General features: G+C 40.0%; 1 protein-coding gene across 8 annotated transcripts in view; it reads left to right on the top strand.

Moving 5' to 3' along the window:
• The window catches only part of LTBP1 (latent transforming growth factor beta binding protein 1), a 410,698-nt gene that overhangs the window by 372,648 nt on the left and 13,549 nt on the right, over positions 1 to 24,501 (top strand). For all 8 annotated transcript variants that reach the window (XM_047852622.1, XM_047852625.1, XM_047852623.1 and 5 more), the window contains 5 exons: positions 5,366 to 5,542; positions 6,325 to 6,411; positions 8,311 to 8,439; positions 9,121 to 9,261; positions 10,474 to 10,644. In XM_047852622.1, the coding sequence (XP_047708578.1) occupies positions 5,366 to 5,542; positions 6,325 to 6,411; positions 8,311 to 8,439; positions 9,121 to 9,261; positions 10,474 to 10,644 (705 nt within the window). The remainder of the gene's footprint in view (positions 1 to 5,365; positions 5,543 to 6,324; positions 6,412 to 8,310; positions 8,440 to 9,120; positions 9,262 to 10,473; positions 10,645 to 24,501) is intronic.

The raw sequence follows: 24,501 nt of genomic DNA, 5'->3' as shown, positions 1-24,501 counted from the left end.
GGCTTTCTCTCCTCCACCCCCCCAATCCCAGCCTGTTGTTATCTCAGGCTCGCTTCCCCTGTTCTCTTCTGTTCCTTTGCTGGAAAAAGAAACAAAAACAAAGAACCTTCATTCAACCTGGCTGGTATTTATTGCCTGCCTTTTAAGTTGAGGCCATGAGGTGAGTCTCAGAGAGTGGCATTGTCCTCTACCCAGTGCCTAAATCAGGAACACGGCTGTCGCTTGTTGCATGACAGCGCCTCCTGGGCTCTCTGTCACCTTCAGTGACTTCCTTCGCAGACCACCACTCCCCTCACCCCGCTCTGCCCAGACCTGAGTACAGTCGTCCTTTTTATTCCTCCTCACCCCTGTCCACCTTATCTCCTGTCCAGTTTCTCTAAAGTTATTTTTGAAGAAGTTGGTTCACATGTCAGCTCTCCAGGCAGCCTTCTGTGGTAGTCCTGCCCACCCTATCCCTGTGGAGTGTGGCTTAGGTGCTTTACTCTTGCTCCCTGAGCATTGTCACAGCCTGACTCCCCCATCTGCTTGACTTAAGGACAGGAACTGGGTGGAGGAGTCCTCTTCCAAGTGCTTTTTCTCTTATGCTTGGCTTTCTGATCTTTTGACTTGGTCCATATCTTTACCATCTGTTCCCATTCTCCCTTTTTCCTTGCATTCATTCCTGTTCAGCCCACTCCTATTGTCCGTGCTTGTTTTCTGAAACTCAACAATGGCTGTCTCCTGAATTCCACCTAAAAGACACACACTTTCAGGACATCTGGAGGGCTCAGTTGGTTAAGCATCTGACTCTTGATTTCGGCTCAGGTGATGGTCTCATGGCTCGTGGGGTCAAGTCTCAAATGGGACTCTGTGCTGACAGTGCAGAGCCCGCTTGGGATTCTGTCTCTCCCTCCCTCTTTCACTTGTTCTCAAACTTGTTCTTGCATTCTCACTTTCTCTCAAAATAAATAAACTTGAAAAACACACACGCTTTTTATTTTTCAAGTCTTGGAGAAAACTAGGAAAAAAAGGAAATATATGAATTTTCAAGTTCTCTTTTATTCCTTCTTAGAATATTATGCTAAAAATTCTTTTCCCATAAAAAACAGGAGTTGGGGAGCCTAGGTGGCTCAGTGGGTTAGGTGTCTGATTTCAGCTCAGGTATCAGGCTCTGTACTCACAGCTCAGGGCCTGGAACCTGCTTCGAATTCTGGGTCTCCCTTGGTCTCCCTCTCTCTCTGCCCCTCCCCTGCTTGTGCTCTGTCTCTCTCCCTCTCAAAAATAAATAAACATTAAAAAAATAATGAAAAACAATAAAAAACATGAGTTGGTATAAAACATTAGTGCCTATGGTGATTTTAAAATAAAAAATGGAATAAAGCTTTGTGAATGATTGAGTTGAAAGTAATTTACTGAACATCACCAGGGTTAGAGTTATATAAATTGATGCCTTTTTAGGACTCTAGCAGGTGTTTTACTTGGAGGCATTGTTTGCTCATGGGTATTTGCTCATGGGTCTTTGGTCATTGTCATAAACCTGACTGTCCCAGAAAGGTATGAAGAAGATTAGCTCATAAAAGCCTTCAGAATACTTTGCAAATGGAAATTGAAAGACAGGGGCCCGTTTAGAATGCTCGTGTCTCCCTTAATTAGAAAACTGTTGCAGATTTCCTCAACCTGACAGCAAGGCTAAGATTAGACCGAAGGAAACCATCCTCTAAATGAACACCACATCTTCTTCTTTCTGAGGAACCAAGAGAGAAGATGTTTCTAGAAAGTGCTCTTCATAAGTGGCACCATATGACTCAATCCATGACTTTCTCTTCAGAGCCAGGGAACATGATTATACTCTATGTGACCTGGTGGCTAAACTGTATACCAGCAAGGATTATATGCTGTCCCCTCCCCATTTGGCTCAAAGAAGTGAAAAAATAAATAAATAAAACAAATTCATGCTAGTTGAGATGCTAAGAAGCTGAGCCCCATAGAAGAGGTTTCGGGAAGGCAACAGGCATGAGACATTGGACCCAACCTAAATCATCTCTTCTGGAAAGTAAGGATGCTTTGTAACCTGCACATACTGTTTCATGGAGTTGCTCTGTGGATCACAAGAAAGGGCCTCTGTAAAAAATGTTTCAGAAACATGTGTAAAAGTTCAAAAAACTCACTTCTTACCATCCTCCATACCCTAGGATTATACTATGCAAATTGCTGTTTATACATAGATGTGATGCCAACCTCTTAATAAAATTGAAAAATCAAATCCGAAGATACCGGAAGAGAGGTAGTATATTTCTTAGAAGTCTGTGGCATGAGGTATGTTGTATGGCTCATGTTACTCATAAAATCTTTAATAAAAATAAAATTTATTCTTTTTACTGCCTGGCACTTTACTATCCATTGATTAGATCTTTTAAAATTGCTTGGCAATTTAACCATTTTTCCTGTGGCAGCAAGTGACCTAAACTCATAGAGATTCTTTAAAGAAATCACATTGCATTGTGTTTACTGATGAGTTTTCCCCCCAGTGGAAAAATGCTCTAGGAAGTTAATTATTTAAAGGTTAGAAAGATAGGGAAATTGCTGTTGTTTCACAAAATGACCTTTGTGGACTGGTTTTTTTGAAAAGAATTTGCATCTCTTTCCAAACACAGATGAGGGCCTGACTAACCCCCAATTTCAGCTGTATAAACATTGAGCTTTCAAACTGCTGGGATAAAAAACAAAACTTGTAACAACTGATGTAAAACCTGAATAACAGGATGATATTACTGGTTGTCTCCCTTATGCAAAAACTTGTGAGTTTCCTTCCAAAAAAGAAAAAGAAAAAGATAATTTTATTTCTTAGTTTATGTGCTATGAATATAACAAACATTGTAGAAAACAGGCCTAGGTGTGCATATATATACGTATATATACGTATGTGTGTGTATATATATATATATATATATATATATATATGTGTGTGTGTGTGTATATATATATACATATATATATATATATATATATATATATATATATATACATGTGTATACATATATATAAGTTTTTGTCTCCTACATAAGCCTCTGGTGTCTGATTACTTAGGAATATAGCAGTTTTCATGATGCCCTACTGTATAGTATTCCATGTTGTAAGAAATGCCATGACATACTTACAACTTGGAACGCAAGAAGAAAACAATTATTCAGCCCTCTCTTTGCACAGACTGTAAACTTGATTGACAAGCTAATTACGCTGCTGGTTTGATTTGTATTTCCAAATGCATACGTTAATAGCTGTACTTTTAGGTCAACTGAATAAAATGAGCAAAATCATGAGTAATGGGCTGCCAATTAATTTACAAGTGTTGGGGGAAAGTTTATAAATTTTTCTGCAAGACTCATGGTGGATTTTAATAATAACTTCAAATGCCCTTTTCCCAAAGAATTCTGTTTATAAGAGCTTGGAGCCCCTCGTAAAGAGAAGGAAGCGGTGGTTGACTGCTCTCTGCGTGTGGGCACAACACATTTCTGTCTTTTGCACACTTGAAAGCTAGAAGAGATGAGGGCTGTGGCAAGTTTTACCTGATTTCACATCCAGGGAAATGGACTTAAAACTACTTCATAATCTGTTGTAGAAATCAGCATTTCCTCTTTTTCCTGGACCTGTATTCAAGGTTAGAATTTGCCATCAGCTATTGACACTGACTTAGAATCCAGCCTGAATTATGTCAAAGATAGAATGATCTAACAGCCACAATCAAGTGTGAAAGGGATCTTCTACATTCTCATTCATGTTCTTTGTTTTGAGAGTAATATGTACATCAGAGTTTTGTTTGCCATTTTGCTTGTTTTCCTTGCCCTAGGAGGAAAGAAAGGGTAGTCGCTTTTCTGATAGAATTTTATGGAATTCTATTTTAGGAACACTTTTGCTAAGTGGCTTATTAATCTAGTCCTTACAGTCAATCTGAGCCTGCCATATTAAGTATATAGGGCACTATTGTGAAAATAACTCCTTAAATTGTGCACCAACTGCACAATTAATTAATTGTGCACCAACTGCAAAACAAAGGTAGGTGTTGACATTCAGGTCTTATCCTCACTCGCAAATGTTTTTCCTTTGTCCTTGTAGTTTCTTCATATCTAAGAAGGGTTCTAATGAAAATATTTCATTGAAATTAATCTAAGTAATTGTCATGGCAGTAGTCAGCTTTTTATTTGATATAGCATAAAATAAAAACTATTAATAAGTCCTAAGTGGATCATACACAGTAACTGAACTCTGCAGCATATGGTGGAGAAGAGATTAGACCACTTTACAAGCCTACTCTCAAAATACTGACCTTTTTTTAAGTTTTATTTATTTATTTTGAGAGAGAAGGTGGGGGAGGAGCAGAGAGAGAGGTAGAGAGAGAGAATCCTGAGCAGACCTCCGCACTATCACCACAGAACCAGATGTGGGCTCAGACCTATGAACTGTGAGATCATGACCTGAGCCAAAATCAAGAGTCAGACTTAAGCAACGGAGCCACCCAGGCGCCCCCAAATACAGTACTTCTAAAAGCTTTTAAAAGCACAGTCTTGTTCATAGGCTATAAATCTGATGGGATTAAATCATTTATAGTATTATCTGAAAGTAAGTGAATTTTGTTCTCATTGTTTGTATTCTCTCATATTACTTTGTCTTTTATCACAGAGGGTTAAACTGAGTCTGTTGGAAAATATATTCCTCTAGAACACACATGAGCCAGGACTAGAACCGAGCCTTGAAATTCTTCCCCAAGGCTTAGCTGGCACTCATTGTTTCATTCAAAGTCCTATATTCGCAGCATTTTAAGTAGACTTTCAGTAACAAAAGGTTATTTTATAGATTTGGGGTTATTGCAGTGTTTTCCTGGTTATTATACTCTGCCTTGTACTGTTCAGAAAAGATTGGGGCATTGTTGATTCAAATAACCACCTAAGAGTTAAATATTTTGTGTGGCCCCACATCTCTGGTCAACTGTTGGGGAAAATTTTCATTGATTTAAGTAGGTGTTATAGCTCACATAGAATGGCCCTATGTTTGGCAAGAAAGCAGATATGGAAACTCTTCTCACGGCCAAATTTATAGGAGTATAGCAATTGGTTTAACGTAAAAGAAAATGATTTTGACAGATTTACACTCTTGGGGTGTGTTAGAAATGTATCAAAATTCCGGATTCCAGTGCATTTTTATCTTGAAGTGGAAGGACCCACACCTGAAGCAGAAGGCCGTTTTGTGTAAATGAAATGCTGCTGGCACCCCCGCCCCCCAACCCCCCCCCCCCACCGTCTATCTCTTTATTATTGTGTTTTCCGCTCTGTTGTGATACCCATCTGGTGTGTCCTAGAGGGCCCCCTTTCACTCTCTCCACTCTCTTTAGACTTAGATGATGATCAACCCAAAGAAGAAAAGAAAGAATGCTACTATAATCTAAATGATGCCAGTCTCTGCGATAATGTGCTGGCCCCCAATGTCACCAAACAAGAGTGCTGCTGTACCTCCGGCGCCGGCTGGGGAGACAACTGTGAGATCTTCCCTTGCCCTGTCGTGGGGACTGGTAAGGACCAGCTGAGCAGTGTGTTCACACTTGGGTTGGGTCCTGTGGTGTCCAGGGCCTTGGAAGCTTCTCATTTTGGTTGCTGCATTGAAGCCTTGAAAGGATGACATTGACTGGTACCTGCCGTAGTGGCATCGAGATGAGATTACCATACAGTATGTTTTCATTCAGAGCTGGAGCCATCCCCCTCATCCCACCTCAAAATGAATTCTTAAACTTAACATCAGTCCATCGCAGAATATACTATTACAGTAAGGTTCCATATGATATTTTGGCAGAAAGGCAATTCGGTTTTATTCCATTTTTAAGTTAAAACCCGTCTTTGGCTAAAACTGATCCCGCATTATCCATAGCTAGAGCTTGCATATTTAGGCTAAGATCTTGCCTGACTGGAATCTTATTCAACCTTTAAAATGGTAGAAACCACAGTAATGGAGAAGTAAGTCATAACATCAGTCAAAACGTTGGTAAATGAGAAGTGCATGAACTAGGAGGGTTTTTTTTTTTTTAATTACAAGTAAAAAATTTTAAAGTCATTAGATTTATTTGCACCTAATCCATAATTTTGTAAATTATACTGAATTTATTTGTCCAGAATAGATGACAAGACTTGCCTTAAAGGTAATGGAGTCTGGGGGAAAAAAACCAAAAACTGAATTTCAAAATTTAAAGCACACATTAATGGAGAACGTTTATTTTTTTCTCTTTTCAACTGTTTTTTTTTTCTTTTTTTTTTTTTTTTTTTTTTTTTTTTTTTTTTTTTTGGTCTCTCCTGAAATCAGCTGAATTCACTGAAATGTGTCCTAGAGGGAAAGGCTTTGTCCCCACTGGAGAATCCTCTTATGATGCTGGTGATGAGAACTATAAAGGTCAGAATCAAACAGAAATGAATTTGTAACACGTATGCATATCAGCATTCCGGTGAAAGCATGGCTTGGGCTCCACAGAGTTATAGCTCTTCTCATCATAGAAACTTATTAGAAAGCCTTTAATTCTTCTAGGGGAAGGCGCCTGTCAACTCTGGGCAGCATTTGGTCTTGGGAGTTAGAATACTTAAGACCACGCAGCCCTGGGATGTCATGTGACCCTCCTGAGTTTCCATCTCTTCATCTCGGAGATAGGAATGATGTCTCAAGGGTTATCGTGAGGATTAAATGAGATAATATACTAGAAATACTTAAAACTCTGTACCTAGGAGGTGCCTAATAAATTTTAATAAATTTATGCTTTTATTCCAGAGGTATATTATAAATAATACAAGCTAAGACCATATAATTTTGACCATCATTATATTGGTCTTTGTGGTCATCAACAAAGCTAAGATTCTTGACTTTTTTTTAGAACTCATCCTACTATTTGCTAAGATGCTTTGACTAATGGCTACAGATTCATCATAAGGAATGGAAAAGAAGAAAACTAAAGTAAATGTGTTTTGTGTATTTAATGCTGGTAATCTATAATTCTGAAATAAATGCACAATCTTTTTATTTAGGTGAAATTTAAGCCACATCTATGAGTATTTCCTTGTTAACTACTCACTTTTGACATTTCCATGATAGAGATATTATGACCTCTTATATACACTACGAGTTTTTTTTCTTCCCTTTATAGTCTAATACTGAAAACTGCTAAGTGGCTGGAAAACAGACTAAACATTTTTATTGTCCATCCGTTTTTGAGAACTACTGTTTTAATGATACTCAGTAGCTGGATAAGAAATTCCATATGTGCTTTTTAAATAAATCTATGATTCAGTCCAATTAAATAACAAGAAGCCTTGATTTGTAGTATGTGTTTAATAGTTTTCAAGTTCACAAATATCATACTTTGTTTTTGCAGGCATATAGTTAAATCTCACTTCATATTATGGAACAGAGCCCTGATTTTACCATAAAGTCACCCTCTCTTTCATATAAAAATAAGTTCCTCCTCACCCTGTCTTAGCAGTGCTGTAAATGGTTGGAATATTAGTTGCAGATCCAAACAGCTATGTATTATGGACTTGACTTTGCCATTTTCCAGCTGTGTAACTTTGAGTGATTCATCCATGAAGCCTATGATTTTTTTTATGACATGACATTTGCTCTAAAATGCTAGAACTGATGGTAATAATAATAGCAATGAAAGCAAGGGATAAACACTTTTTGAGAGTCTGTGGAATCTTCTTCATGGATTTTGTCATTTAATTGCTTCATTCCTGTCAGGCAGATGTTCCTATTGTCCCCAACTTACCACAGTAAACTGAGGTTTGCAGACGGTGAGCACTTTACATTCTGTGGAGAAATGGGCCTTCCAAGACCTTCAGAACTTGTGCTTCTATTAGCTGGTCATTATCACCGAGACAGACTCATCAAGTTCCATCAAACTCTTCGTGGGGATTTTTCTTCATCCCAGTTAGTTCATGAGCCAACATACACATTTAGAGAAAGGCACATTTCTTAAAAGGTATATTCTTGAGAAAATACTGTTGGCTGCATTGTGAAGTTCATAAACTATTTCATTGGATAGGAGGTAGTGACCCAGAAATTCTATTTACAAAAAGACCTCCTCCAATAATGTTTTGGACATTGTTCCCCAAATGTCACAGATTCTGTTTCTACATCTGTGAGTTAGGCTTAACTTTAAGAATTTTCTCCTGTTGTATCTGAAGATTCTTTGGACTATGAATGTTATAATACCTAAGTCAACTGAAGCCCAGTATTCGTTAGACTGTTTTTAACTCAAAGACCAAAGCTCAGTCTTCTCTTTCACCATTTTGCCCCCCATAGATGCAGATGAATGCCTGCTCTTTGGGCAAGAAATCTGCAAAAATGGCTTCTGTCTGAACACTCAGCCTGGTTATGAATGCTACTGTAAGCAGGGGACATACTATGATCCTGTCAAATTGCAGTGCTTTGGTAAGTATTAGGAGGATACAGGGTGCTCTGAAAATATACAGATGGAAAAAAAAAAAGTGATGCTGTGTAGTCAAAACAATTGCTTTGCATCTAAGTCACATGTTGAAAAGACCTGTAAATGGTTTATGGATCTTTTTTTTGAGCAAGATTTAAGAAAATAAAAAAACCTCCTTCCTACTTTTGGAACAGATTTCAAGCAAAGAGTTAATATTCAATGTGGAATTATAATTCAGGTCACTGGTTTAACTGAAGTGTTCTTTTGGTCTGGGGAGCCTCCTGTTTCATCACTCATACCATGCAAGTGAAAGTCATTTTTAAATACTGACCCAGACTTTAAGGCTTAAGCAGAAAACCATATACACTAGGCAGAAAAACATAGCAAAAGGAAATAGTTTTAAAACTATCATAAAGAGGCATTTTATCTTAAATTTCTAAGCATATCCTGTTCCTAAATGTTTTCTTTCTTTCTTTAATGTCAGCAGCAGCAGGGAAACATTATTGTTCCAATCAATACAACTTAATATTTTTATAGTCAAAGCTGTTCTCTTTTGGATGATGATGTGTAGTTAATTAAAATGTGGCAGCCTCTGTAATCTAGACTCAATTTAGCAGTGTATAAAGTTTGGTGAGTGTATGAGGTACAACTGATTGTTGATTTTCTTTAATTTTTTTTCTTTTAAGATATGGATGAATGTCAGGACCCCAATAGTTGTATTGATGGCCAATGTGTTAATACAGAAGGCTCTTATAACTGCTTCTGTACCCATCCAATGGTCCTGGATGCTTCAGAAAAAAGATGTATACGACCAACTGAATCACATGGTATGTTTGGATGTGAGATGCAAGTCTCTGTCCAAATAAATGTCAAGGTTTTCCTTTTAACTAAACTGTGAGCTACTGAGAAATAGAAAAATTGACTCCTTGGGTATTTTGGAGTAATTAAAATGAGATGCTAAAAATAATAAGAGAGAAGGGGTGCCTGGGTGGCTTAGTCAGTTAAGCATCTGACTTCAGCTCAGGTCATAATCTCACAGTTGGTGAGTTCAAGCCCCTCGTGGAGCTCTGCACTGACTGAGCAGAGCCTGCTTTGGATCCTCTGTCTCCCTCTTTCTCTGCCCCTCCCCTTCTCTCTCTCTCTCTGGCTCTCTCTTAAAAATAGATGAACAGTTTTTAAAAATGAGAGAGAATAAAAAGAAAAATAATAAGATGCATAACAGTATGTAGGAGATTCAGTACCCTACACATATTTAATCGACAAGAGAATATAGATCGGCTGAGCCGATGGCAGAGCTCTTCTGTGCCTCTTCGTCACATTTCACCCTCAAAAGCAACTGAGGAAGATGTGAGTTCAGGAAAAGATAATCAGGTTTGCTTGACTGGACTGAAGGACACAGAAGAGGCTGGGCCCAACACTCCATGGAATCCAACAAGGTGGTGGGGACCCCTGGCGTCCATTGATTGGAATCCCTCTCTGTCGCCAGTAAGATGATGCACCACTCCTAATTGGCATAATTGATCTATCCATCATCCCTGTCAGTAACCACTTTGGATGAAGTCAATTGAAGGGAAGAAAGTTTGGAATTGAGTACTGTAGCATCAAGTGTCACCAGGGCTTTGGTGAATGAATTGAGTGAGAAAGCAAGAATCTGCAAAGTGTTACATAGAAAGAAATGGTAGGAATTGACAGAAGGGTCAAGGTAAAAAAGGAAAGATTGGGAAATCAGAGATCAGTGTTTTAGGATTATGGACTATAGAAGGAAGAGCATGCAGTGCTTTCTACAACGATGGGAAGCTGCAGACGGAGGGATTTAATTGGAACATGACGGGCAGGTTGAATTTCAGCTGATGGAATGACACCCTGTTAGAGATGACAGAGGTTTGATCCATGGAAAGACCAGGCTGGCTTCAGACTTTTACTTGGAAGTCAGTCTGAGAAATAGAGATGGAAACTTTGAGACTTGCTGGCTTCCACCGCTGTGTTTATGAAGTAGGAATAACAGTGCAATTGTCATGGAACCATGTTTTCCCTTTCAGAACAAATAGAAGAAACTGATGTCTACCAAGATCTGTGCTGGGAACATCTGAGTGATGAGTATGTGTGTAGCCGGCCTCTTGTTGGCAAGCAGACAACTTACACTGAATGCTGCTGTTTGTATGGAGAGGCCTGGGGTATGCAGTGTGCCCTCTGCCCCATGAAGGATTCAGGTGAGCCCTCACCCAGTTCCTTCTGCCAGAGGCCTTTGGGAACAGGTTCACCTCCCTCCTTTGGATCCTGACTGTTCTTTCACTTCTGTATCTTCATCTTCACTCCTGATTCCTTACTTTCATCAGAGGTGGGGATAGGGGTGTGTGTTTGTGTAAGAGCAGGGTTGCATAAACATATGGCTCCTGGTTTACCTCCCAGACCCTGCCATTAATTTTTGAAACCTTCGTTCCCTTCCCCAAAGAATAATAAATGACCCAAAGAAACATAATGCAACTTAGCAATTGGTGACATAGATCTTTAGAATTTCTATTTCCCGATACTTCCTTTTTCTCGACAGTCTTTCTCATTTCCAACAGTTTCTACTTAGAGCAAAAAGTATTAGATGCATAGGGCCACTTGTACCCCAATGTTCATAGCAGCACTCTCAACAATAGCCAAATTATGGAAAGAGCCTAAATGTCCATCAACTGATGAATGGATAAAGAAATTGTGGTTTATATACACAATGGAATATTACGTGGCAATGAGAAAAAATGAAATATGGCCTTTTGTAGCAACGTGGATGGAACTGGAGAGTGTGATGCTAAGTGAAATAAGCCATACAGAGAAAGACAGATACCATATGGTTTCAGTCTTATGTGGATCCTGAGAAACTGAACAGGAACCCATGGGGGAGGGGAAGGAAAAAAAAAAAAAAGAGGTTAGAATGGGAGAGAGCCAAAGCACAAGAGACTGTTAAAAACTGAGAACAAACTGAGGGTTGATGGGGGGTGGGAGGGAGGAGAGGGTGGGTGATGGGTATTGAGGAGGGCACCTTTTGGGATGAGCACTGGGTGTTGTATGGAAACCAATTTGTCAATAAATTTCAAAAATAAAAAAAAAAAAAAAAAAGGACCTTGTCAAAAAATAAAACCAGCTTCCTTTACAAAAAAAAAAAAAAAAAAAAGTATTAGAGGCTATAGAAAGTCTGTCCTGGTTTTTATGACAGCCTCTTTGTGAGAGAGACCAAGAAGGAGTTAGAACAATAGAGGAAGAGAGTAGAAAGGAATTGAAATGTATGCAAACAAATGTCCTTTCATTTCAAGTTTAGTTCCGAGGATAAACCTTTGCTCAAATGGAAAATGCAGCAGGCTAGGCTCCTGGTTTATCCCTTCTCCTTGTGTTGCGGGAAGACTGAAAGGTGCTGAGTCTGGGCTATTTGGTGACTCCTGGCCTGTGCACTGCTTACTTCTTACCTCTGCCGCTACTTAACTGCTCTTGAAAGGAAAGCCCTTGAAAGTGTTGGGTATATCATTTTGTCTTTAGCTCTGAAATCGAGTTGTTAAAGCTAGAAAGACACCGTGTGGGCATAAAGTGAGGGAGTTTATAATGAACAAATTCTCAGAATGGGCACGAGTAAAAAAAATCCTTGAAAAGAGGAAATGCATTGACTTTTAGTTCACGAGAATGCAACTTTTGAGCTGTTTTATAGCCTTTCAGATTGGCGATAACTTAAAACCAATGTAGCATAAAAAAGAAAATGATTTGAATATGTCTTAAAAGAGAAAAGACTTGTAAAGGATAAAGAGCAAATACATAAAGAAATAGATGGTGATGTGGATAGAATAGTAGCCTGGTAGTGGAAAGAGGATGGGTTCTGGGGCCAGACAGGGTGGATCTGGAATCAAGAACTGTCCAATAACTTCACCCAGCACAGCTCGTTTGTACAACAGAGGTGTTTATGTCTATCCTGTTGGGTTGTGGAGGAAGGGGAGGATGTAGGTAGAACAGGGACACAGGGAGTGAATGCTAATGATTATTAGCATTACTATGGCCTCTGTCCCCAGAGGCAGATGCCACAAGGAGAGGAAAGCAAAATCCATAGGAAGGGAGTACACAGGGCCTTGAGACATGTTCTCACAGTACTCTTATATATGTCAGATCTATTGTACTTAGCCAGTGGTTTTTATGGTTGATTTTTTTTCCCAAAAATAGACCCCTTCTAAAAAATTAATCAAAGGGGTTCTGTCCCTCTCCACCTACCCCATCACAATTGAACTCTGCTCCTCCTTAGAGATGTTCATTCTTAACAGTTGGGCTTTTTTTTTTTTTAATCATGCAAACCTTTTTCCTACACATTAATTGTTGTTATATAGCTATATTTATATTATCGTCATATATTTACATTAAAGAGCTTATTTAAAACTGAACTCCGTATTATCGATAGGACACGTTTCGTTTTTTGTTTCACTCTTCGGCGTCTCTGAAATGGGAGGTATCTTATGATTGATGGCATTGAACAATGGCCACAAGCTACTTTTTTACATTTTAATAATGTCTGTTATATCAGAATGTATTTTACAATATGGTATCTTGGAATAGAGGAAAGATGATAAATTTTTAAGTGGTTGCACAGACTGTTTTATGGATACACCTACTTTTATTTAGTCACCAGCAGCACTGGACTTTGGGGTTGTTTGTCCCTCCCACTGCTTGCTTCTATCTTGACTTTCCTTCTACGAACAATGCTGCAAGTGAACTTTCATGTATGTATCTTATATACACCTGTGGGAGTGCCTTAGTACAAGAAGTCCTACAAATGAAAATGCTGGGTTGGCAGGTATGTGCACTTTAAACTTACTATACTACTCTAAAAATATTGTGCAAATTTGCACTCCCAGTGGCAGCATTTGAAATGCCTCCTTCCTCAGACCCTTCTACCATTGGATATTCTCAGTCTTTAAAATTGTTTTTATCAGATGGGTGAGAAGCATATTTACATGCATCTCCCTTATTCCTAGGGAATTTGAGTATCTTTTCTTTGTTTACAGGTGATGTGTATTTCTTGGTCAGTGAATTGTTATCACCTCCTTTGCCCATTTTTTGTTGGCCTTGGTGTCTTATTAATTTTTAGGAGCTTTGTATATATTCTGTTCACACCCCCAACATTTGGGTTATGGTGTATGCTTTTTGTTACAGAAACTCCTTTATAAAGGTTCTGCACATATTTTCATTTTATTCTGTCCCTGTTCTAATAGTATGATTTTAAGTATTTACTGCATAAAGGTCTGACAGGCCAATGGCTTTGAAAGTCAAGTTTAATTGACATAGCTTTTGGAAGAATAGTCAAGTATGTTGCTGTTAGAAATGAATTTTAGAATATTGTATCAATTTTCTTTAGCTGAGACTTCATAACATTTTAAAATATAAATTTGAACAAACATGTGAACAAATACATACTGTATAATATTTTTAGTAGAGCATGCGGTATCAGGAAAAATATGGTACCCATTGCCAAACTAAAAAAATAATTAGCATTGCTAATTATGGTAGCACTATAAAATTACAATAGTTAGCATTGCAACAATCTTTTAGTTAACATATGCATAGTACTTAGGATAAAATCTCCAAAAAGAATCTCTAGCATATAGTCAACCAAATCTTCAAAATCAGTGGTTTTCCGTCTTTTGTTTTTTAAACAATGGTAGTTTGTCACCTGAATTGTTATTTTAACCTCTAATATAGAAATTCGTTAATCTCAAAGTTGCTGGGGGAACTGGTTGGGAGAATAACTACTTAGTCTCTGCAGGTATCTCTCAGGGACCGCAGGGTTCCAGGGGACACATATTGAAAACTACTGTTCTAAATGTTTTAGTCGGAGGATAGGAATAAGTTAGGCAGCTCAGAAGGAGTGTTTCTGTTATATCCCTAAAATTATGGGCCTAGAACTATACTGAGTTCAGAATAAATCCACAGAGAAGGTCCACAGCAAAGGTTTTCCAGAGGTCCTCTGACCAGCTGCCATTGCCTTGATCAGCACCTGACATTCTAGTTCTACCCACACCAAACCATCTTCCATGGAGCATTTCTGCTGGAGTACAGTCACTAAGGGGAGCCAGAGCAGAGAGGTCAGCGTGTAGGCTCTGGAGGCAGGTTGCCTGAGTTTGAATACTGGTTTGGCAACTTCCTATCTAGGCAACCTTGTTACATTGTCTCCTGGTGCCTCTGTTTCCTCATGTGAAAGTAATTTCACCTGCCTTATAGAGCTGTTTTAAGACTTGAATAAGTTAATACATGAACACCTAGAATAGTGTTTGACACATTTGGAAGATAGCAACAGCTATTGCTACTTACTGCTAAGTGACCCAGATCAAATGCATTTTCAAATGTAGCTGAAATCCAAGGATCTTATAAAGCATACAACTATCTAATAGCATCTGAGCATGAATTAAGGATAGACAAATGCAGAAGTAATTGTTCTCATATAAGCCTTGGTTTTCTAGACAACTGCTTTGTAAATATCAATGGGCATGTCAGTTCTCTGTACTCCCCAGATGTTATGAAAACACAGATTCTGGTTTCTAAGTGCAGAAGGTGGGGCAGGATTCTACATTCCTAGCAAGGAATGCTACTGGTCCTCAGCAAGGATGCTGCATTCCTAGCAAGGATGCTGCTGGTCCTCAGACCACACCAGCAAGGTTCTAAAGACACCTAAGAGCATCCACCTTGATTTTGTTAAACTCACTTTAATACTGTTAGAAACTTTTCAAAGAGGAAACAAAGAATGTGTGAATTTTAAAACATGTTTACTCATAATTTCTGTCCTTGAACCTTTTAAATATGCCGTTCATGGATATCTTGATAGTTGAAAAGGACCACATTGTCTGTTGGTTAATATAAGCCCTGGATGAATCCCAGCCTGTCGGGCACTGAACCTTCCAGTTTCCCTAGTTGCTCAGCGATGCTTTGGGGAACAATTAGTTACTGATGGAAACAGTGCTGGAGGAATTTGAGGAATAAATCGTAGCACTTGTCATCAGCTTTGAGCATTAAAGTGCAGTGTAAAGTAAAGCTTTGGCTCTGGAACAGGCTTTCACACTTCTGGTGCAATAGGTCATGGGCACTAATTCTTGCTAAGGCAGCAACTACATCTGAGAATACTGGTAGTTGGAGGAGGTAGGAGTGGCTTGTTCAGTCGTGTTCTCCAAAGTTAGATGGCATCTTGTGGATTGATACCACATGCAGGGGATGGAAGTGGAGGGGACAGATTATATCAGGACAACTTGACACGAGGAGACCTGCATAGTTGTGCAATCCAGTACATTTCTGGGGCTGCTTAGGATCCCATGTTAATCCTCTGCTAAAGTCATGGAGGCCAGGCACCAGGCATTCGTAGAGGTTCCAGAGGATTGAGGGAGGCCCTGCAACATGACATTGGACAATTTGTTGAAGCCATTGTGCACCGACAGCTTCCCCGTCCTCATCCTCTGGAGGCCTCGGCTCCCATATTCCTGTTCCGGCCTCCTCCTCTCCTTCTCGTTCCTGTGCTCTTGGCTGCTTCCAGCTTTTCAAAGGTTTGAGAGAGGGGGGCTGCACTGCTTTGGGAGGACCCTAGAATTTGAGCTCTTTATCATGTTATATCATTCCAGACTCTGGGAGAAAAAGGTGTTTGGAAAACCAAGTCAGGCAAGACAAGTCATTTTATCCGTGTCATAAACAAGACTTAGAGAAACTACAGCTTTAGAGCGAGATGGTAAGATCAGCAAAATGAGAGTTGGTGTCTCATCAGCTGTCCATCACAGTCTAGCACACTGGCGGGCATACTGACAGTATGTGTTTATGAATTAAGGGACTAAAGTAGGGCAGTTATTCTTGGTAAATAGAACTTAGTGATACCTTGCACTTAAGTAAAATGAATTTTTAATGTTTTTATTGCTACTCTTGAAAGCATAAGCTTCAATTTTCTGGAAAATGTGCCTATGAATTACAAGATATGTAGGATGCCATTATCGCATGGAAATAAGAACCCATTAACCCACATGGGAAAGAAAAGTAGACACACTTGAATACTGGAATCTAAGATTCCCAGGGCTCCCAGTGTCTGTGGATATCTTCTTCAAATAATTAGACTTCTGTTCAGTAAATTATTGAAATAATTAGACCTACTGTAAGTAAATTGAACATAAAGACTTAAAGTCTTGATCTAAAACTTTGAAGTTAAGAGGAAATTCGATAGGACCCTTAGTGTGTTGGGAGAGTGCCACCTATTGGTGGTATGATGTACTGCACCACAGTGTTGGACCCTCTACAGTTACTCTTAATGAAAGTCAGGTGTACAAAGATGAGAGTAGTTAAAACTCGAAGGAAACTAGTGCCACAAAAGAAATTGGCACATGTTAAAAAAATTGTAAAACACTAATATTGATCAAAATTCAGAGGAATGGTCCTCTCAGTTTTGCTGAGAGAACAGTTGGAAGATACAAATACATAGAAACAGTTGATGCAGAAATTCTGATTCTGGGGATACGGACTATGCTTGTACTTGAGTGCCAAGGGGAAACTGTAATCATTACAGCTGAAGAAAAAATGAAATCAATTCTTTCATTAGAGAATTTTTTAACTGTTACATGCAAGATGCAATTAGGAAAAAGAACCATGTTGGAAATGCAATCTTAAATTATTTATAGTTTGCCTGTTTTCAGCTTTAGTTAAATTACTTACATATTCCTTCCTTCATTCCATTATTTACTTCACACCTGCTATGCACTGTCCAACAAATTTTGGAACAGATGTACAGGTTGTATTTACAAGAAATGTAAATTTTGATTCTGCAGAACTAACATAGTATACAGTTATGTTACTAAATTAGAATTGTTTTTTTCCCTAATTGTTGCATCTAAAACATGCACGTGATACCCTTGATTCCCTTATTTAATAAATGCACTATTTGTTGCAACAGCAAATGTTCTGATACTTCGCAATAGCTTATCTACCCCCAATATTTTCATATGGTTTTGCAAAAGCGACAGACTTTGGAATCTGTGTTCGGACAGTTGAGCTAGTGATTTCTTCCATATCCATGCACAGCTCTTACATGTTCCCAAATATCTCCATATAAGAAGTTTCATAATACCCTTGGAGGTGTGAAGGAAGACGGGGATTTGAGTCATGGACTGAACTTGAAAAAATATTGTAACTGGGCAGTGGTTGCAAAAAGCCTTTCAGCAGTCATGGTTTAAAGGCTTTTCCAAGAAATATGTTTCCAAAGAATGTTAATAATAACTTTGGAACATCCTACATGTGAGGCACAGTGAGTGGTCACTGCCTTTGGTTGAGGCAGTCCAGGGATCTTGTTCTGTTTCTGGCACTGCTTCTGTCGATTGCACTGGACAAGTTACTTCAGTTTCCTTTATCCAAAGTTGAGAACTCTTGTGAGGTTAGGGTAATTAATACTCTCTGAGTACAAAAGCATTTATCATTTTGATCATAGATCCTGAATATTATGATTAAAGGAAGTGTAGCTGTTAATAAATTATAGTGGAGCATTAAAATCACACTGGAAAGATATAAAAGGCCTCCTAGATTGTCTGGCTACCATGCCTGCACACGTAATGTATAGCGTGTATATGTAGAGTGGTAAGTGGTCCAGTGCTTTGGGATGTAATTCTTCGTATCCATGGAACTAAATCGAATTGGATACTGTACGGAATGGCAAGTAAGCCATTTATGTGGTTTCTTATCAAAAGGATTGGTTTACTTAGAAAGCTTCCTCTTACTCCCTCCAAAAAGGAGTGAAAATACTTTTGTTACTATAAAAGGACAGCTGGAAAATAAAATTTAGTAGTGAATTATGCACATGCAGCTTTGTGATTTAGTCCTTACGTTAGTCTCCTCGCTTGTAAGATGGCAGTTAGCAACAATAGGTCATTTGAGGGTTAAATGTGATAAATGCGTGTGAGATGCTTGGATTACAGTACATGCTTTGTAGGTGTTAGCAAATCAAATCCTGTTCCAGGAAATGAGTTGAGCTAATGATTATTCCATGGTGGAAGTCTTTTTTGAAAGGAGGCGTGAGTTAAAGACAATGAAGAATTGGAAGAGTGTTTAGGGACTAACGCAGAGTCAGACAGCTCTGCGGGACCCCGAGTGAAGCTGCCTCTTCTGTGCCCCTCCAGACTCCAGAGCCACGAGTGTCCGCTAAGGGGGGCTTTATGGCTGGAAAGGACCATTTAATGTTGGCTTTTAAATGAACATTCGGTGTATTCAATTTATCAATTTATTATTTTTTTTAATTTTTTTTTTATTAATTTTTTTTTCAACGTTTATTTATTTTTGGGACAGAGAGAGACAGAGCATGAACGGGGGAGGGGCAGAGAGAGAGGGAGACACAGAATCAGAAACAGGCTCCAGGCTCCGAGCCATCAGCCCAGAGCCTGACGCGGGGCTCGAACTCACGGACCGCGAGATTGTGACCTGGCCGAAGTCGGACGCTTAACCGACTGTGCCACCCAGGCGCCCCAAATTTATCAATTTTTTAAATAGAAAAAGCAAAATAATATATTTTATGTTTATAAAGAGTATAATTTATGAATTTTCAAAGAGAGATTTTCCTAAGAATTTAAGTCCAACTTACACATTTTGTCATTCTACTTATAAGTCCAATATTTTTTATATAAAATAAGATTGATTTTTATTTTGTGATGAATGTTTAAATATAGCAAGGAACAGATAAAATTTTCCTTGAGAGTGACTTCTGTATCAAAACTGTATTAATTAAATCTCTGAACACTTTGGTCTCCATTTATAAATTTTATGGGGCATGTGGGTGGCTCAGTCGTTAAGCATATGACTTTGGCGCAGGTCGTGATCTCACAATTTGTGACTTCAGTCCCCACATCAGGTGAGCTGGAGTCCTACTCTCTCTCTCTCTCTCTCTCTCTCTCTCTCTCTCTCTCTCCCCCTTTCTCTCTCTCCCTCTCTCTCCCCCTCTCTCCCCCCCCCGTCTCTCCCCCTCTCTCCCTCTGTCTCTGTCTCCCTCCCTCTTCTCTCTCTCTCCCCCCCTTCTCTCTCTCTCTGCCCCTTGTGGGATTCTCTCTGTCTCCTCTCTGTATCTCGCTGTCTCTCTCTGCTACTTGCTCACTTGTGCCCTTTCTCGCTCTCAAAAAAAATATTAATTTTATGTATTTATTTTCTCTCCAGCACTCTATATACTCGAAAGGGCAGCCCACAGTCCTAATAAGTATTTTCTTCTTCTTTTTTTAAAGTTTATTTATTTATTTTGAGAGAGAGAGGGCATGCATGCACATGCCAGTGTCAGGGGAAGGAGAGAATCCCAAGCAGGCACCATACTCAATGCAGAGCCCAACACGGGGCTCGATCTCACAAACCATGAGATCACAACCTGAGCTGAAATCAGAGAGTTGGTCACTTAACCGACTGAGCCATCCAGGCGCCTCAGCATTTTCTTCTTAAGCGCTTAAGCAGCTCTTCTAAATCTTAATAAATCAGACTTAAGATGCAGCAAATTGAATTTTTAATAAATTCAAATACTGTTTACCAACCTGATCAAGTCCTCTTAATACTCATTCAACACAAATCCTAATCGAAAGTCTGCTTTATTTCAAAGTAAAATCCCAAGGTCTGTCTGTCCAATTCCCTGAGATACGGTTCTTACAAACATAAACATATGAAATAACAAAAACCTCATTCTAAAACCTTCATAGTAAAGTTACTATTCTAGACTTAATATACATCATTAATAGCAGAGTTTCCATCTCAGGTCAGCTGAGGTCACTGGGTGGAAAAATTTACGACTGTGATGGTCAGTTATTGGAGAATGAAGACCAGGGATGTATGTGCTCAAGTGTGAGTCTGAACATCCGTGCATGAGATGATGGGCACGTCCCGTCACTCCCATGTCAGCAGGGGACCACAAGTGCTTCTCATGTTATTACTTTTATTTGAAAAATTTTTTTAAATGTCTGTTTATTTTTGAGAGACAGAGTGTGAGTGGGGGGGGTGGGGTGGGCAGAAAGAGAGGGAGACACAGAATTTGAAACAGGCTCCAGACTCTAAGCTGTCAGCACAGAGCCCACCATGGGGCTCGAACCCACGAACTGTGAGATCATGATCTGAGCCGAAGTTGGATTCTTACCCGACTGAGCCGCCCAGGTCACCCTCGTGTTATTACTTTTATAATCAGTATCTTCCATTATAGGGACTCAAGGGAGTAACAGGGCAGATAAAATTAATATATAAAAGCTTTTCTGGGACTCCTGGGTGGCTCAGTCGGTTGAGCATCCAACATTGGCTCAGGTCATGATCTCGCGGTTTGTGAGTTCGAGCCCCACATCGGGCTTTGTGCTGACAGCTCGGAACCTGGATCCTGCTTCAGATTCTGTGTCTTCCTCTCTGTCTGCCCCTTTCCCACTCCAACTCGTCTCTCTCTCTCTCTCAAAAATAAAGAAACATTAAAAAAAAATGTTAAAGCTTTTCTCCAAGTACACATGACTCCCCTTAAGAATCAGATACCGTCTCCCCAAAGGGATGTGCTCACCCCATCAGGATTCCCTACCACCCTGATGGCTTGAACCAATGATAAACTTCCCTTGTGCCTGTAAGGCAGGCTGGAGTGTTAGGGTTCTTTAGAAAAACTGACCCAATAAAAGAGAGAGCGATTTATTGACTGATTCATTCATTATAAGGAATTGGTTCACATAATTATAGCACCTGATAAATTCAAAATCTGCAGGGTGGGCTGATGACATGCAAGGTTTGAGGGGAGCCAAGGCTCCAGGTCAGAGGCCTTTAGGCAGGAAGAGCTGATGTTGCAGAAGCCGGAAGGCAGTGGACAGTGGGATGGAGAATTTTCTCTCACTCAGAGGAAAGTCGTGCTCTGTTCTCTTCAGTGATCCAGTGAATCAGTAATTCAGGAGTGAGTGAGGCCCACATTATGGAGGGCAATTTGCTTTAACTCAGGTTCACCAATTTAAATGTTAACCCTCATCCAGAACACCCTCATAGAAACACTCAGGGTTTGACCAACTATATCAGGGCACCCCATGGCCTAGCCAGGTTGGCGCATGAAATTATCTATCACAAGTGAGATTGTGGAAAAGTTAAATATTTGCAGTTTGTGGGCCATCTGCACTGTAAGGAAGGACATTGGTTTTCATTTCTTTCTCCTCCCCTGGCACATGCTAGAGAAGGGCAGGGAGGAGGTAGGATATTGAACACTTAGCCAGGGCCCCCAGCTGGAAAGGGCTATGACAGCAGGTCAGGGCCTCTTTAACCAAGCTGTGCAGAAGATACAGGACTTGAGAGAGGGAATAAGCAGGTAGGGATGAGTGACAGAGAAGCCTGCTACAAATAGCAATGCATCAGAGGAAGAATACTAGAAATGAAGCTTTCTAGAATGTACTTTTTAATTAAAAAAAATTTTTTTAACGTTTTTTATTTATTTTTGAGAGAGACAGAGACAGAGCATGAGTGGGTGAGGGGCAGAGAGAGAGGGAGACACAGAATCTGAAACAGGCTCCAGGTTCTGAGCGGTCAGCACAGAGCCCGACGCGGGGCTCAAACTCACAGACCGTGAGATCGTGACCTGAACCAAAGCTGGACGCTTAACTGAGCCACCCAGGTACCCCCTTGGAATGTGAGTTTTTAAAACAACCTTGTCGGGGCGCCTGGGTGGCGCAGTTGGTTAAGCGTCCGACTTCAGCCAGGTCACGATCTCGCGGTCCGTGAGTTCGAGCCCCGTGTCAGGCTCTGGGCTGATGGCTCAGAGCCTGGAGCCTATTTCCGATTCTGTATCTCCCTCTCTCTCTGCCCCTCCCCCTTTCATGCTCTGTCTCTCTCTGTCCCGAAAAATAAATAAACGTTGAAAAAAAAAATTAAAACAACCTTGTCAGGGCTCCTGGATGGCTCAGTGGGTTAAGTGTCCGCCTCTTGATTTCTGCTCAGGTCACGATCTCATGGCTCATGAGACTGAGATTCTTTCAAGCTTGAGATTCTCTTTCTCCCTCTCTCTCAAACCCTCCCCTGCTCGTACTCTCTCTCTCTCAAAGTAAAAAGATAAACTTTCAAAACAGCAACTTTGCCTTTGGCAGGTGCATTAGACAACAAGCGAGCCCCAGGCAAGTCAGGCACCTTCAGGTTAGGATCATATTTTGTAGTTGCTGATTTAAAACATTTTACAAAAGAAACCTGGTTTGCTTTCAGAGTAAGGACAGTTAAAAGGAGGGGGAAAACCCAACCCCAGGATAGGGGAGAACTCCATTTCCTGCTACATTGCCAGAGACAGCACTCTGGAGGCATGTCCTGGAACAAGCTGCGGTTCCCAAACCCACTTCCCTGGGGTCACAGCCAGTGAGGGTTTGGAACACCAGCTGCAGAGACATTGCTGTACTGCAAACCAGAGTATTAACTACACCGAGAACTGGTGGAAGCCATGGTGTCCAGGGCTCCAGAACAATTAGACAACAGTTAAACGCGAGCACGGTTTGAGGATGAGATTGCCAGTTGGTGTCCTGAGCACTTCTGAAACTTTAGTTTGTGAATGGCTTGGACTTCAGGGAGTCACTTGTACTCAGTGCTTATTTGTCCTAAAAGCTGTACTGTATTGAGGTGCTAAGAAAGGATTTGGCCACATTCTTTTTTTTTTTTTTTTATGTTTTATTTTTGAGAGACAGATTACAAGCAGGGGAGGGGCAGAGAGAGAAAGAGAGGGATCCATAGAATCGGAAGCAGGCTCCAGGCTCTGAGCTGTCAGCACAGAGCCTGACGCGGGACTCGAACCCACAGACCGTGAGATCATGACCTGAGCTGAAGTCAGACACTTATCCAACTGAGTCACCCAGGCGCCCCAAGGATTTGGCCACATTCTTACATAACCTATGCTGAATGGAGAGTAAATTTCATTGACTAAAGTCGCACTGATGTCCTCTTAGATGCTTTCTCATTTAGAACCTAAGTAGAGAAATTAAAACGTATGTGTAAAATGAACAATCTGATGACAAAGAACAACACTTTTATTTTTAATTAACAAGCGACTTAATTCATCTCAAAAATATGATTGTTTTAGCAGTTGACACGTTCTCCCTTGAAATCAGGGCTTATGCATAGACGTTCACTTTCTAGAAGCACCTTTCCAGTGGTTTTACTAGGTGATTTGCTCTTTAGTGGGCATTTTACTCACTAAACTTTGCTGCTGTTAGGATTTTTTTTTTCCCTCTTCGGTGACGAGAACAATTGAAATGCCCTCTAAGAAGAATGAACTGTGGTGAGTGGGACTGTGAGAAAATCACTGCCCGTAATTGTTTAAAGTCCCGTTTTATGTTTGAGGTTATGAATTCAAATAATACCGTGCTTATTCTGACCTTTTCTTAATTAAGCTTATGAGACAGCTGTGGCTAGAACAGAGCTGCTGGCTCCCCGTGCCTTTTAAATGCTGACCTCATGGCCAGAGCAGGCAAGCTTGGCAAAATTTAGAGGAAGCTTATCTACTCTCCCTTCATGCAGCACACAGATTGTGCCTCTGATGAATGGGAGAAAAGCATCTAGAAAGTGCTTAGAAAGCTACCACGTTCTTGTCTTTGTGTTGACACAAATCGGCAGGGAGCAGAAGCTGGGGATGCCATTGTTTTTGCTCCCTATCCATAGCTAGTATCCTAAGAAAGATTCACTCACTGGGGGGGATTAGGACACAGCATGCCTTCTTTATGCTTCCTTCTAAGAATCAAGTCTCCATGGCAAGCAGAGCTATTGTGAACAGTTGTGCTGGTTGTACACTGCTCAACCCTAGAAGATACCATTTACATGGTAATCTGTGAGCACCTACAAAGTATAGCTGAAGAAATTGCTTCCCGGAGGAAGTGGTACCAAGACTATATCTGATTCTGAATAGATCCAGAGGGGAAAGTAAAAAAAGTCATTTCAGATTAAGATAAATAGCATTGTATGGGAAAACCATAAAACTGAATTAGGGATCTTAAAATAGTTCAGTGTTCCTTTGTAGTGTCTTATTTCCTATAATTGAGTGGAATAATAATATTGACTGTGTTTAGTGTTCATTTAGTATTCTACTTATTACCTAGAAC

This window comes from Prionailurus viverrinus, chromosome A3 (assembly GCF_022837055.1).
Source record: "Prionailurus viverrinus isolate Anna chromosome A3, UM_Priviv_1.0, whole genome shotgun sequence".
NCBI lineage: Eukaryota > Metazoa > Chordata > Mammalia > Carnivora > Felidae > Prionailurus > Prionailurus viverrinus.
Note: the sequence above shows the minus strand (reverse complement) of the source record. Positions and strands in the feature narration are given on the sequence as shown.